Source organism: Drosophila suzukii (assembly GCF_043229965.1).
Source record: "Drosophila suzukii chromosome 2 unlocalized genomic scaffold, CBGP_Dsuzu_IsoJpt1.0 scf_2c, whole genome shotgun sequence".
NCBI classification, from domain to species: Eukaryota; Metazoa; Arthropoda; class Insecta; order Diptera; family Drosophilidae; genus Drosophila; species Drosophila suzukii.
Window position 1 is genome coordinate 3,037,671 of NW_027255896.1, and position 15,573 is coordinate 3,053,243.

The 15,573-nt window shown below is 51.1% G+C and overlaps 1 protein-coding gene across 1 annotated transcript; it reads left to right on the forward strand.

The window, feature by feature from the left end:
- Window positions 1-528: 528 nt before the first annotated feature.
- LOC139354123 (cylicin-1-like) lies at window positions 529-4,455 on the forward strand. The gene is made up of 2 exons (XM_070998390.1): window positions 529-779; window positions 3,981-4,455. The coding sequence occupies exons 1-2, from the start codon at window positions 529-531 to the stop codon at window positions 4,453-4,455; spliced, it is 726 nt and encodes a 241-aa protein (XP_070854491.1).
- Window positions 4,456-15,573: the final 11,118 nt, after the last annotated feature.

Consider the following 15,573-nt stretch of genomic DNA (forward strand, 5'->3'; position numbering starts at 1 on the left):
AGGTGGACAGCGGATCGTGGATTGGGAGTTAACCCAGAAAAGACCGAACTAGTTCTATTCACAAGGAAGTATAAGATACCAAGTCTAACTCTCCCATAACTGAACCAAACGCGCCTAACCCTTAGCAACCAGGCAAAGAACTTAGGTGTCATCCTTGATAAAAAACTCAACTGGACAGACATGATTACAGACCGCACACGTAAAGCGACCATAGCACTATTCGCTTGTGAAAAAACTATAGGGAGGAAGTGGGGATTCTCCCCCGTAATAGTTCATTGGCACTGCAAGGCCTTCCCTAGAAAAGAATTGTAACTTTAAGGTCCTTCATAAGATCTAAGGAAGAGCAGAGCTCTGCACCAGTAAGGCGCTCCACATCACCGCCACTGAAGCATTGAATACAATATTCGACCTTAAACCCCAAAAGCTGGGCATCAGCAACAACGCTGAGGCTTTGCGAAGCAGCGGCCTGGACAACAGGCTCAACGGGTCAATCCAGTATAATAACTGGAACATGGTCTTTCCGGTTCCATGTACAACTTGGATACCTCGGATCATCAGTACACAGACATCTTCATCTTTTCGGATAGTCAGTCATCCCTCAGGGCCCTCGACTCCTATTCAACTAACTCAGTTACCATCGCTGAATGCCGCAAATCTCTGAACGAGATGGCCACTCATCTGAGAATCAACCTCAACCACCGTAACATTGTGGGCAACTGCATAGCAGACGAGCTAGCAAGACAAGGGACAACCGTTGATATCCTTCGCGTTGGGACACGGTGGGTATGCCCATGCCCACCTGCTCCTCCTCAAGCAAAGGTTGTTCACCCTCTCCAAAGTGGAGAGCGAGAGAGTTTGGAGACCTCGCGGGCAAGGCAAGAGTGCCGTGTGCAAAAGCGGATAACGGGACTCCACCGGACTTTGGACTCTCCCGTGAACTTTGGACCGGGAGAAGAAGTGCCACATCTCGGCAGTGGAGCGGCACACAGGCGTGCCACAAGCACCACGGGAATCAGCGGGACGCCAGCAGTGGGCGAAGAGTCGATGGGAAGCGGTACGTGGAGGACAAGTGGGTCAACCAGGAGGCACGAACTTTGGACCCGGAGTGGAGAGATTCAGCGGGCCATGCGCAATAGGGAAATAACGGTTCCCGGAGGCCCTATATAAGGCCGCAGAGCGCTGGCAGCTGGATCAGTCGATCACAAGGAGTCAAACCGTCAAGATCACTCAGATATCAAAGTGAACAATCAAACAACCAGATAATCTACAAGGGAGCAACAGCAAGTCGAGTCGTCAGAGAAGCAGCGCCGTGGGAGCCTACGAGGAGCAGGATTGCTACGTCGAGACGTTCGAGATTGGGATACCAGGAATCTCCGAAATGAGACGCAGGTAGCTGAGATCCAGAGGGCATCACACGGCTAGGTCAAGGCGGTCGATTAACCCTATCCACAAAGTCCTGGCGTTACGCCTGGAGAGAGCCAGAAGGGAGAGCGGTCGATCGGTACGGTCTCGAGTGGAATTGTCCAGGAGAGCCCTACAGATTCGACTTGTGAGGTCCCGGAGCGGCGTGCCCGAGCCCCAAATATAAAAAGCCAGAAGGGAGAGCGGTCGATCGGTACGGTCTCGAGTGGAATTATCCAGGAGAGCCTAACGGATTCGACTTGCGAGGTCCCGGAGTGGCGTGCCCGAACCCCGAGTACCCGGACAAAAAGGGTGAGGCTAGGGTAAGTACTATAAGAAAAAATGTGAAATAAAATCAAACAAGGTGGAAGACCTAATTAACGATTTTGAAAGAATTCTCACCATGTCTCTACCCCAACCTGCAATGGCTTCTAGCAGCCAAGCTAATAACCAAGTGAGCGATTTAATTGCACATATTGTAAATAATGAGTTGAATCCTTTAAGAAATGAGATCGTGAGTTTAAAAGTACAACTAAATCAAAATATAAAAAAGGTTGAAGATTTTCAAGTAGAAGCCACTGACCCAAATATTAAATGTGAAACTTCATTCGAAATTATCAAATCTGTCAGGGAATTTAAAGGAGAAGAAGACAAATATGTGAGTTGGAGGGAATCAGCAGAAATAGCCATGGGGCAATATGCTAGAGGTAGCGAAAGATTCTTTTCTGCATTGTCAATCTTGAGAAACAAAATAACTGGTACAGCAAACGATGCCCTAACATACAATGGGACAGTATTAAATTTTGACGCGATAATGGCAAGGTTGGACTTTGTTTTTAGTGACAAACGTCCAATCCATTTAATTGAACAAGACTTAGGAGTGCTAAGTCAAGGGAAACTGTCCATAATGGAATATTATGGGTTAGTTAATATAAAATTAACTCTTCTAATAGATAAAACCATTATGACCTACGGCAGAAATAAACCATTAACTGCTGAAATGAACGAAAACACAAAAAGACAGCGCTAAGGGTATTCATAACTGGCCTCAACGGCCATATCTCAGACGTAATATTTTCTATGAGTCCACCAGACTTACCGAGCACCAGACTTACCGAACAGAAGCAATAATTTGAGGGCCCAATTCGCAAACAATTTTACATCATCACAAATTATGAGTCAAATTTATTCGGGTACCAAAACTCAAATAAAAATCCCCAGGAAAGGTAACCATAGTAACTATAATAGCAATCAGAGAAATACTAACAACTTAAGGTTTAACCAACCCGATAGCCAAAATAGAAACAATTATAATCAGAATAAAAGTCATAATTGGAATCAGGCAGACAGTATAATTCTCAATATAATTCCCAGAACCGATGGAAGTAGATGAGTCTTTACAGATTCAGAATAGGCCAAAGTACAATCAGGGTTATAACAGTTATACCTCATAGAGCGGGCAGCGACGATGTCGCAACATGGAAGATGTGCGTCCCGTAAGCTCTGCGGGAAACGGTGTTGAAGGAGAACCACGACTCACCGGCGGCTGGCCATGTAGGAAGCCGAAAGACAATAGCACGTCTGGCAGCCTGGTATTACTGGCCAGGAATGCGCAGAGACGCCCGAGCCCACGTGCGAGGATGCGAGACATGCATGAGATTCAAGCCGAATGAGATGCAAATGGCTGGGAAAATGCTGACGCAGGCGCCAGAGGAACCATGGTCTAGGGCATGAACGGACTTCGTCGGACCCCTGCCGGGGCAACCAAATGCTGCTGGTATTGATAGACCGGTTTTCCAAGTGGACTGAGTTGGTGCCGCTGCGAAGCGCGACGGCCGAATCCCTAAAGGAAGCTTTTAAAGAACGCATAATTGCGAGGTATGGGGTCCCCAAAATAGACATATCGGACAACGGTGTCCAGTTTGCCAGCAAAATTTTCAAGAGTTTTTTGGCCGAAATGGGAGCCAAGCAACAGTTCACAGCTCCATACACCCCACAGGAGAACCCGACAGAGAGAGCCAATAGGACGGTGAAAACAATGATAGCGCAGTTCGCAGGGCAGAATCAAAGAGACTGGGACGAAAAATGGGCGGAAATCATGCTGGCAGAGAACCAAGACTACCGAGCGCCCTATACGACAGAGAAATCGTAGGGACCGGACGACTGACAGAGACCCCGGAGGAGAAAGCAAACAAACTCAGATAAATCTTCAAGATTGTAAGGCGGAACCTGGAGAAAGCATCCCAGGACCAGGCTAGGCATTATAACCTAAGGAGGAGGCAACGGACGCCAAAGGTGGGTGACGTCGTGTGGGCCAAGGAACACCACTTATCAAAAGCGGCCGAGGGGTTCGCAGCAAAATTGGCACCAAGGTACGACGGACCTTACCAAGTCGTGGGTTTTGCGTCACCAGTAATCTGCAAAATACGACACATAAACACAAAAAAAGAGAGGACCATCCACGTAAGCGAGCTGAAACAGCAACTAACGGAAAACACAAGCGAGCGGCTACAGCAAGCAGACACAACAGACGCAAAACAACATTGAAAGTACAAGGATACCTCCAAAGATGCCCAAAGGATACTACGCAAGGAGTCCAAGGATGCCTCCAAGGATGCCCAGAGGATGCTACGAAAGGAGTCTAAGGATACCTCCAAGGATGCCCAAAGGATACTACGAAAGGAGTCCAAAAATACCTCCAAGGATGCCCAAAAGATAATACAAAAAGAGTCAAAGGATACCTTCAAGGATGCCCAAAGGATGCTACGAAAGAAGTCCAAGGATACCTCCAAGGATGCCCAAAGGATACTACAAAAGGAGTCCAAGGATACCTCCAAGGATTCGCAAAGGATACTACGAAAAGAGTCAAAGGATACCTGCAAGGATTCCCAATGGATACTACGAACAAATTCCAAGGACACCTCCAAGGATTCGATAGGGATACTACAAACCGACTCCAAGGATACTACAGGGCAACTACAAAGGCGTAATGAAACACATAAAGGACATCAGGAGAACGTTAAGAACACAAAGGGAGCAAACCAGAGCTTCTAAGGTCTCGATTGGGACTGATCGGAGGAAAGAAAAAAACACGCAAGGAAGGGGAAGACGGCACATAGCAGAGAGCTGTACCGTAGATCTGGGTAGTAAGAAGGAGAGGCCGAAGGAAATAGCGGGATTGAGCAAAGAGGAAGGCTTGGAACCGAGGTGTCGTTAAAGGGAGCCCAGGCTTCAGATGAACAATCAAAATCAACGAGCATCATGAGCACACGCATAACAAGGAGCGAAGCGCGCAAAATGATGGCTGCCCACCAGCCGTCCGGAGGATCTAGCCCGGGGCAAGGATGGTCGACAGCCCGGCCTACCCGAACCTCGCGGCGGATCTCCGGGCGGGCCGTCCCGTTCGAGCCCCGAATCTGGGAAGAAAGTGGTCCCGGGTGAGCCCGCTGGATCCCAGGACCCGCGGCAGACCGGAGCATTGGGCCCCACCGACGCCGAGCACCGGACCAATGACGCCAAGGACAGGGCCATCGACGCCAATGCCAACCGGGAACGCGACGGTAACCGCGGAGCCAAATGAACCGCTGGAGCGAGGACCCTGGGTGTGGCCTGAGCCCGTGGAAAACGGCCGTCCTCCGCTAAAGCGGCAGCACTCGGCGCCCGAAGTGTCCGAGGTGGTGGCACGGCCGAAATTGTCGCGGACGGTGTCGGCGCCGGAGAGCCAGCGATGGCGAGAGATCGTGGAGCATGAGTGGCCCGAAGGGATCGCGGAGGCACCGTCGGTAAAAGAGGCTCGCATCCTGGGCGGCAGGCGCAGCGTGCGCGTATGGAGAAAGGGTCACGCGTTCCGCGTCCGGTTGGGGCTGGCGGGACGAGAGTGTTCGAGGAGCGGCCGAATAAAATTTGAATAAAATAAACAAAACAGAGTTTGAAAACCGGCTTAGGACGGGAAACGCGGCTGAAACAGGGGCCAGAAGAAAGGGGCATACATTGCAGCTCCGGCATCCTGAAATTCACGTTGGGTTAATACAGGAAGCAGCCAAACGATACCAAAATACTGACCTGCAGCGAAGCAAATGCGAAGTCCTCTCCGCACCCGCCCTCAAGTGTTGCCAGCGTGGAGCCAGGCTCAGCCGGCTGAGGACGATTGAAGGGCGAGAGAGAGAGACGAGACGCGAGAGGCGAGAGAGGTCGTATGGAGAGAGAAAGGATGAAATAGAAAGGAGTGAGGAAATGCGAAAACTTACCTAGAAAGTTGCAAAATCACCATGAGCCAGGGAAGGGGGCGCCTCGATAGGCGATCGATTGGCACTGGACAATAGTGCGATCGATGGGCACACGAAAATGGAAACATCGGCCAAGGTGGAAATATCGCAACGAACAGGTGGCGACGCCGCATTGTCGGTATCGATATGCGAATAAACATCGATCACGCACGAATGGTGTGACCAGGCGGAGGAACCAATAAAAGGAGTAGAACGCAGCAATGAGCAGCGAGCTGGGGAACGATAGCCCACGAGGATCGATGTCCCAGTGGGGTCATGGAAAATATCGGCGCGGGAGATTCAAGTTGCTACGAGGAGGATGACCAGCGCTGTGGAAACTCAACAGAGTTAAGCGCGTCGTGGGAGCATCGAGGGAGCAACGAGGGAGCGCCGCGGGAAACACAAGGACTCGAAGGCTAGGATAAGCAAGGAAACGCCGGAGAGTAGGAACAAGTTTTAAATGTTTCCCGAAGTAAGGGGGGAATGTGAGGAGTTGAATAATTCGAATTCGCGTAGTAACGGCGCGGCGAGGAGAGTTTGGAAACTTGGATGGAGAACGAGAAAGTTTGGAGACCAAGGATGGAGAGCGAGAAAGTTTGGAGACCACGGATGGAGATCGAGAGAGTTTGGAGACCAAGGGTGGAGAGCGAGAGAGTTTGGAGACCTCGCGGGCAAGGCAAGAGTGCCGTGTGCAAAAGCGGATAACGGGACTCCACCGGACTTTGGACTCTCCCGTGAACTTTGGACCGGGAGAAGAAGTGCCACATCTCGGCAGTGGAGCGGCACACAGGCGTACCACAAGCACCACGGGAATCAGCGGGACGCCAGCAGTGGGCGAAGAGTCGATGGGAAGCGGTACGTGGAGGACAAGTGGGTCAACCAGGAGGCACGAACTTTGGACCCGGAGTGGAGAGATTCAGCGGGCCATGCGCAATAGGGAAATAACGGTTCCCGGAGGCCCTATATAAGGCCGCAGAGCGCTGGCAGCTGGATCAGTCGATCACAAGGAGTCAAACCGTCAAGATCACTCAGATATCAAAGTGAACAATCAAACAACCAGATAATCTACAAGGGAGCAACAGCAAGTCGAGTCGTCAGAGAAGCAGCGCAGTGGGAGCCTACGAGGAGCAAGATTGCTACGTCGAACGTTCGGGATTGGGATACCAGGAATCTCCGAAATGAGACGCAGATAGCTGAGATCCAGAGGGCATCACACGGCTAGGTCAAGGCGGTCGATTAACCCTATCCACAAAGTCCTGGCGTTACGCCTGGAGAGAGTATAACAAGCCAGAAGGGAGAGCGGTCGATCGGTACGGTCTCGAGTGGAATTGTCCAGGAGAGCCCTACAGATTCGACTTGTGAGGTCCCGGAGCGGCGTGCCCGAACCCCAAATATAAAAAGGCAGAAGGGAGAGCGGTCGATCGGTACGGTCTCGAGTGGAATTATCCAGGAGAGCCTAACGGATTCGACTTGCGAGGTCCCGGAGCGGCGTGCCCGAACCCCGAGTACCAAAAGCCACGCAGAAACGTCCCGGACAAAAAGGGTGAGGCTAGGGTAAGTACTATAAGAAAAAATGTGAAATAAAATCAAACAAGGTGGAAGACCTAATTAACGATTTTGAAAGAATTCTCACCATGTCTCTACCCCTACCTGCAATGGCTTCTAGCAGCCAAGCTAATAACCAAGTGAGCGATTTAATTGCACATATTGTAAATAACGAGTTGAATCCTTTAAGAAATGAGATCGTGAGTTTAAAAGTACAACTAAATCAAAATATAAAAAAGGTTGAAGATTTTCAAGTAGAAGCCACTGACCCAAATATTAAATGTGAAACTTCATTCGAAATTATCAAATCTGTCAGGGAATTTAAAGGAGAAGAAGACAAATATGTGAGTTGGAGGGAATCAGCAGAAATAGCCATGGGGCAATATGCTAGAGGTAGCGAAAGATTCTTTTCTGCATTGTCAATCTTGAGAAACAAAATAACTGGTACAGCAAACGATGCCCTAACATACAATGGGACAGTATTAAATTTTGACGCGATAATGGCAAGGTTGGACTTTGTTTTTAGTGACAAACGTCCAATCCATTTAATTGAACAAGACTTAGGAGTGCTAAGTCAAGGGAAACTATCCATAATGGAATATTATGGGTTAGTTAATACAAAATTAACTCTCCTAATAGATAAAACCATTATGACCTACGGCAGAAATAAACCATTAACTGCTGAAATGAACGAAAACACAAAAAGACAGCGCTAAGGGTATTCATAACTGGCCTCAACGACCATATCTCAGACGTAATATTTTCTATGAGTCCACCAGACTTACCGAGCACCAGACTTACCGAACAGAAGCAATAATTTGAGGGCCCAATTCGCAAACAATTTTACATCATCACAAATTATGAGTCAAATTTATTCGGGTACCAAAACTCAAATAAAAATCCCCAGGAAAGGTAACCATAGTAACTATAATAGCAATCAGAGAAATACTAACAACTTACGGTTTAACCAACCCGATAGCCAAAATAGAAACAATTATAATCAGAATAAAAGTCATAATTGGAATCAGGCAGACAGTATAATTCTCAATATAATTCCCAGAACCGATGGAAGTAGATGAGTCTTTACAGATTCAGAATAGGCCAAAGTACAATCAGGGTTATAACAGTTATACCTCATAGAGCGGGCAGCGACGATGTCGCAACATGGAAGATGTGCGTCCCGTAAGCTCTGCGGGAAACGGTGTTGAAGGAGAACCACGACTCACCGGCGGCTGGCCATGTAGGAAGCCGAAAGACAATAGCACGTCTGGCAGCCTGGTATTACTGGCCAGGAATGCGCAGAGACGCCCGAGCCCACGTGCGAGGATGCGAGACATGCATGAGATTCAAGCCGAATGAGATGCAAATGGCTGGGAAAATGCTGACGCAGGCGCCAGAGGAACCATGGTCTAGGGCATGAACGGACTTCGTCGGACCCCTGCCGGGGCAACCAAATGCTGCTGGTATTGATAGACCGGTTTTCCAAGTGGACTGAGTTGGTGCCGCTGCGAAGCGCGACGGCCGAATCCCTAAAGAAAGCTTTTAAAGAACGCATAATTGCGAGGTATGGGGTCCCCAAAATAGTCATATCGGACAACGGTGTCCAGTTTGCCAGCAAAATTTTCAAGAGTTTCCTGGCCGAAATGGGAGCCAAGCAACAGTTCACAGCTCCATACACCCCACAGGAGAACCCGACTGAGAGAGCCAATAGGACGGTGAAAACAATGATATCGCAGTTCGCAGGGCAGAACCAAAGAGACTGGGACGAAAAATGGGCGGAAATCATGCTGGCAGAGAACCAAGACTACCGAGCGCCCTATACGACAGAGAAACCGTAGGGACCGGACGACTGACAGAGACCCCGGAGGAGAAAGCAAACAAACTCAGAGAAATCTTCGAGATTGTAAGGCGGAACCTGGAGAAAGCATCCCAGGACCAGGCTAGGCATTATAACCTAAGGAGGAGGCAACGGACGCCAAAGGTGGGTGACGTCGTGTGGGCCAAGGAACACCACTTATCAAAAGCGGCCGAGGGGTTCGCAGCAAAATTGGCACCAAGGTACGACGGACCTTACCAAGTCGTGGGTTTTGCGTCACCAGTAATCTGCAAAATACGACACATAAACACAAAAAAAGAGAGGACCATCCACGTAAGCGAGCTGAAACAGCAACTAACGGAAAACACAAGCGAGCGGCTACAGCAAGCAGACACAACAGACGCAAAACAACATTGAAAGTACAAGGATACCTCCAAAGATGCCCAAAGGATACTACGCAAGGAGTCCAAGGATGCCTCCAAGGATGCCCAGAGGATGCTACGAAAGGAGTCTAAGGATACCTCCAAGGATGCCCAAAGGATACTACGAAAGGAGTCCAAAAATACCTCCAAGGATGCCCAAAAGATAATACAAAAAGAGTCAAAGGATACCTTCAAGGATGCCCAAAGGATGCTACGAAAGGAGTCCAAGGATACCTCCAAGGATGCCCAAAGGATACTACAAAAGGAGTCCAAGGATACCTCCAAGGATTCGCAAAGGATACTACGAAAAGAGTCAAAGGATACCTGCAAGGATTCCCAATGGATACTACGAACAAATTCCAAGGATACCTCCAAGGATTCGATAGGGATACTACAAACCGACTCCAAGGATACTACAGGGCAACTACAAAGGCGTAATGAAACACATAAAGGACATCAGGAGAACGTTAAGAACACAAAGGGAGCAAATTAGAGCGTCTAAGGTCTCGATTGGGACTGATCGGAGGAAAGAAAAAAACACGCAAGGAAGGGGGAAGACGGCACATAGCAGAGAGCTGTACCGTAGATCTGGGTAGTAAGAAGGAGAGGCCGAAGGAAATAGCGGGATTGAGCAAAGAGGAAGGCTTGGAACCGAGGTGTCGTTAAAGGGAGCCCAGGCTTCAGATAAACAATCAAAATCAACGAGCATCATGAGCACACGCATAACAAGGAGCGAAGCGCGCAAAATGATGGCTGCCCACCAGCCGTCCGGAGGATCTAGCCCGGGGCAAGGATGGTCGACAGCCCGGCCTACCCGAACCTCGCGGCGGATCTCCGGGCGGGCGTCCCGTTCGAGCCCCGAATCTGGGAAGAAATTGGTCCCCGGGTGAGCCCGCTGCATCCCAGGACCCGCGGCAGACCGGAGCATTGGGCCCCACCGACGCCGAGCACCGAACCAACGACGCCAAGGACAGGGCCATCGACGCCAATGCCAACCGGGAGCGCGACGGTAACCGCGGAGCCAAATGAACCGCTGGAGCGAGGACCCTGGGTGTGGCCTGAGCCCGTGGAAAACGGCCGTCCTCCGCTAAAGCGGCAGCACTCGGCGCCCGAAGTGTCCGAGGTGGTGGCACGGCCGAAATTGTCGCGGACGGTGTCGGCGCCGGAGAGCCAGCGATGGCGAGAGATCGTGGAGCATAAGTGGCCCGAAGGGATCGCGGAGGCACCGTCGGTAAAAGAGGCTCGCATCCTGGGCGGCAGGCGCAGCGTGCGCGTATGGAGAGAGGGTCGCGCGTTCTGCGTCCGGTTGGGGCTGGCGGGCACGAGAGTGTTCGAGGAGCGGCCGAATAAAATTTGAATAAAATAAACAAAACAGAGTTTGAAAACCGTCTTAGGACGGGAAACTCGGCTGAAACAGGGGCCAGAAGAAAGGGGCATACATTGCAGCTCCGGCATCCTGAAATTCACGTTGGGTTAATACAGGAAGCAGCCAAACGATACCAAAATACTGACCTGCAGCGAAGCAAATGCGAAGTCCTCTCCGCACCCGCCCTCAAGTGTTGCCAGCATGGAGTCAGGCTCAGCCGGCTGAGGACGATTGAAGGGCGAGAAAGAGAGACGAGAGGCGAGAGAGGTCGTATGGAGAGAGAAAGGATGAAATAGAAAGGAGTGAGGAAATTCGAAAACTTACCTAGAAAGTTGCAAAATCACCATGAGCCAGGGAAGGGGGCGCCTCGATAGGCGATCGATTGGCACTGGACGATAGTGCGATCGATGGGCACACGAAAATGGAAACATCGGCCAAGGTGGAAATATCGCAACGAGCAGGTGGCAACGCCGCATTGTCGGTATCGATATGCGAATAAACATCGATCACGCACGAATGGTGTGACCAGGCGGAGGAAACAATAAAAGGAGTAGAACGCAGCAATGACCAGCGAGCTGGGGAACGATAGCCCACGAGTATCGATGTCCCAGTGGGGTCATGGAAAATATCGGCGCGGGAGATTCAAGTTGCTACGAGGAGGATGACCAGCGCTGTGGAAACTCAACAGAGTTAAGAGCGTCGTGGGAGCATCGAGGGAGCAACGAGGGAGCGCCGCGGGAAACACAAGGACTCGAAGGCTAGGATAAGCAAGGAAACGCCGGAGAGTAGGAACAAGTTTTAAATGTCGCCCGAAGTAAGGGGGGAATGTGAGGAGTTGAATAACTCCCCACAAATAGAAGCAGCAGCAGATGGCCGGCCGTTTACCAGATACGCGGCGAATTCCCGTAGTAACGGCGCGGCGAGGAGAGTTTGGAGACCAAGGATGGAGAGCGAGAAAGTTTGGAGACCAAGGATGGAGATCGAGAGAGTTTGGAGACCCAGAGTGGAGAGCGAGAGAGGTTGGAGACCCTGAGTGGAGAGCGAGAGAGTTTGGAGACCTCGCGGGCAAGGCAAGAGCGGATAACGGGACTCCACCGGACTTTGGACTCTCCCGTGAACTTTGGACCGGGAGAAGAAGTGCCACATCTCGGCAGTGGAGCGGCACACAGGCGTGCCACAAGCACCACGGGAATCAGCGGGACGCCAGCAGTGGGCGGAGCATCGATGGGAAGCGGTACGTGGAGGACAAGTGGGCACGAAGGACCAGGAGGCACGAACTTTGGACCCGGAGTGGAGAGATTCAGCGGGCCATGCGCAATAGGGAAATAACGGTTCCCGGAGGCCCTATATAAGACTGCAGAGCGCTGGCAGCTGGATCAGTCGATCACAAGGAGCCAAACCGTCAAGATCACTCAGATATCAAAGTGAACAATCAAACAACCAGATAATCTACAAGGGAGCAACAGCAAGTCGAGTCGTCAGAGAAGCAGCGCCGTGGGAGCCTACGAGGAGCAAGATTGCTACGTCGAGACGTTCGGGATTGGGATACCAGGAATCTCCGAATTGAGACGCAGGTAGCTGAGATCCAGAGGGCATCACACGGCTAGGTCAAGGCGGTCGATTAACCCTATCCACAAAGTCCTGGCGTTACGCCTGGAGAGAGTATAACAAGCCAGAAGGGAGAGCGGTCGATCGGTACGGTCTCGAGTGGAATTGTCCAGGAGAGCCCTACAGATTCGACTTGTGAGGTCCCGGAGCGGCGTGCCCGAACCCCAAATATAACAAGCCAGAAGGGAGAGCGGTCGATCGGTACGGTCTCGAGTGGAATTATCCAGGAGAGCCCTACGGATTCGACTTGCGAGGTCCCGGAGCGGCGTGCCCGAACCCCGAGTACCAAAAGCCACGCGGAAACGTCCTGGACAAAAAGGGTGAGGCTAGGGTGGAACGTTCGTTTATACTAGGCGTGGAAGCGAAGTGAAGCGCGAGGCAGCTTCCTGGCGTTCCGCCTTGACTGTCTGCGCGGGCTGAGCAGAAACCCCAGTGGGACCTTCCGGGACAGAGCAAGGGACAGGCGGCGGTGTGTCGAAAGGAGCGATCCTGGAGAGCGCAGCTTCTGTTCACCCTAGTCTGAGAACGGTGACGCTTCCCTAAGCCCGTACGGCTGATACCCCTCGCGAGTCCGAGTCGTTACCAGCAGTCACCAAGTCACGCGTGAGAAGCGAACAGCGAGCGAGCGTCTTCAGGGAGCTGCGAGGATCTTCAGGGAGCTGCGAGGATCTTTAGGGAGCTGCGAGTATCTTCAGGGAGCTACAGGACTGGAGCACCGAGTCATCAAGGCGAGAGGTCGTCGAGTCAATCAGGACCGTCGGAAGTACCGAAGGTCACAAGCAACGAGTCAAGGCCAACCAAGCTACTAAGTCTTGTAATAATATACCCGCAATAAACTTACCACGAACCCGTGAATTCTGTGCTTTCTCACTGACCTACTGGGCGGTCACGTTAATATAAATTTGGTGGGACGAACACACAATATACTGAGCTAGCCGCACGAATCACGTAGCGAGCAGACCACAAAAATCAGTTCGTTACATCTGGCGCCCAACGTGATTGTCCCAGCAGTGAAAGCAATTTAAACAGAATGGGGAAGAAGTGGATCTACCGGCTTAAAAATGAGGACTTCGCCAATGTCGCACAGAGGCTTAATGTCACTCTGGATGGCAGATTAGAGGACATGAGAAAAGCATTATCCGAGTATTACTCAGAAACGGATAATGACCCACAACTCGTTGACATCTGGGCCGATTTGGAAGCCACATACCACGACAAAGCCGGCCCCAGCATCACGTTAACAAACGCCGAAGGGGACAACTTAGTGGCAAGCCTGAGCGTTGACAATCTACAAAAGGAGGCAAACAGGAGAGAATCAAGCCAAGACAGGAAAATAACAGCGCTAATCTCGAGACCCAGTCAGTCAGACTATTCAAGGATCGCTAAACAGGTCCGCGAATGGTCGTTCAGGTTCGACGGGGCGGAAAAACCGTTCGAGTTCCTGGAGCAGGTGAAATGGTCCGCCAAAACATACATTTTGGCGTTAGACATGATTCCCCGAGCGATGCCTGAATTGCTGAAGGGAAGGGCTCTGAAGTGGTTTATCGCCAACAACAAACAATGGAAAACCTGGGCGGAGTTCATAGATAGTTTCCACACATACTTTCTACCGAGAGACTTCTTCACCAGGCTGGCGGATCAGGTCAGGCAACGGAAGCAGGGCTTCAGCGAGTCGATCAAAGACTACATGATCGACATGCAGACGATGGTGAGGCCACTTAATTATTCTACTAAAGAGACCCTAAGGATCATCAAGGAAAACTGCACCCCCAGTCTAAGGATCTTCCTAAGAGCATACAAAGTGTCGGACCTGGACACGCTGATGATATTAGCAGACGAGTATGAAGAACTCGAAAAGGAGCGGGAAGCGTTCGCGCAGGAAAACAAATTCTCGAAGACCAAGTCGACATCGCCAGCGCAGGTAACATGCAGAAGATGCGAAGAGACAGGAATCCAGGAGACACGGGGAAACGACCAATGGTCGCCACCTAACCGAGTACCACGGCAGCAGGCAACAGGAGTACCACGCGGAGGCCAATGGACACCGCCACAACAGCAACAGATGCAGCCAGCAAACAACGTTTGGAGGCCACCAAGTACAACACAAAGGCCTCGTGAAACGACACACATCACAGACCCCCAGGAGGCCTGCCGAAAGTGCGGCGGTCATGGACACTGGGCGCGGGGATGTCGGCACCAACGCCTGTTGTTCTGCTGGGTGTGCGGGAGATTAGGCGTCAGGAGCGTCGAATGCTGCCAGCAGGCGGGAAATGCCCAGCGATCTCAGCCGCAGAGAGGCGAGCGGGGGTCGCAAGATGCTACCTCCCCAAACTAACAGGAACAGCAGTTGTCCGCAGCGGTGACGATTGGTGGGGGCACATACAAGGCCACAATCGACACCGGGGCAACAGCAAGCTTTATAATCAAAGAGCTGGCGGACGACCTGGCTGCCCTCGGAAAGATTACGAGGATACGACGGTAAGTTAGGTTGGCAGACGGAAGATGTGGCGGAATCGTTGAGCAGCTGGAGGTGGAAATCGCGTTCGGGAACAAGCGACTGAGCATGAGCCTGCTGATACTACCAGGGGTAGTGGATTCATTGGTGTTGGGATGGAACTTTCTAACACAAGTCGGTACCGAAATTAAGTGCGCTGGACACGAAGTGATAATACCGGCCAGGAATCGTCACAAGGGATGGCTCGAGGAGTAGCTTTCGGTGGCAGTCGTACAACGGGCAAGCGAAGATGACGACACGACGAAATTCCTGGAGGCAGAGCTAGCGAGTTTCAGCAGCATGAAGGGAGCGTCAAACATGGCAGAGCATGAGATCACGATGAAAGACGACAAACCAATAAAGCAGCGATACTACCCCAAGAACCCGAAAGTTCAAGGGGAGATCAATACGAAGGTGGACGAGCTTCTCCAAATGGAATACATAGAACACTCAACAAGCCCATACAGTTCCCCCCTCGTGATGGTTAAAAAAAAGACGGGCAAATGGAGACTATGCGTCGACTTTAGGCAAATCAACGCCAAGTCTATAAAGGATGCCTACCCGGTGCCCCGAATAAATTATATTCTCGACCAACTGAGGGAAGCACGGAACATCAGCAGCTTGGACCTAAAAGATGGGTACTGGCAAATCCCACT

Bases quoted from the DNA above. Each gene is read 5' to 3' on its own strand.
- LOC139354123 (XM_070998390.1), top strand. From the start codon at position 529: ATGTACAACTTGGATACCTCGGATCATCAGTACACAGACATCTTCATC. The intron at 780-3,980 runs GTGGGTATGCCC...AGATGCCCAAAG, and splicing joins ATCCTTCGCGTTGGGACACG to GATACTACGCAAGGAGTCCA.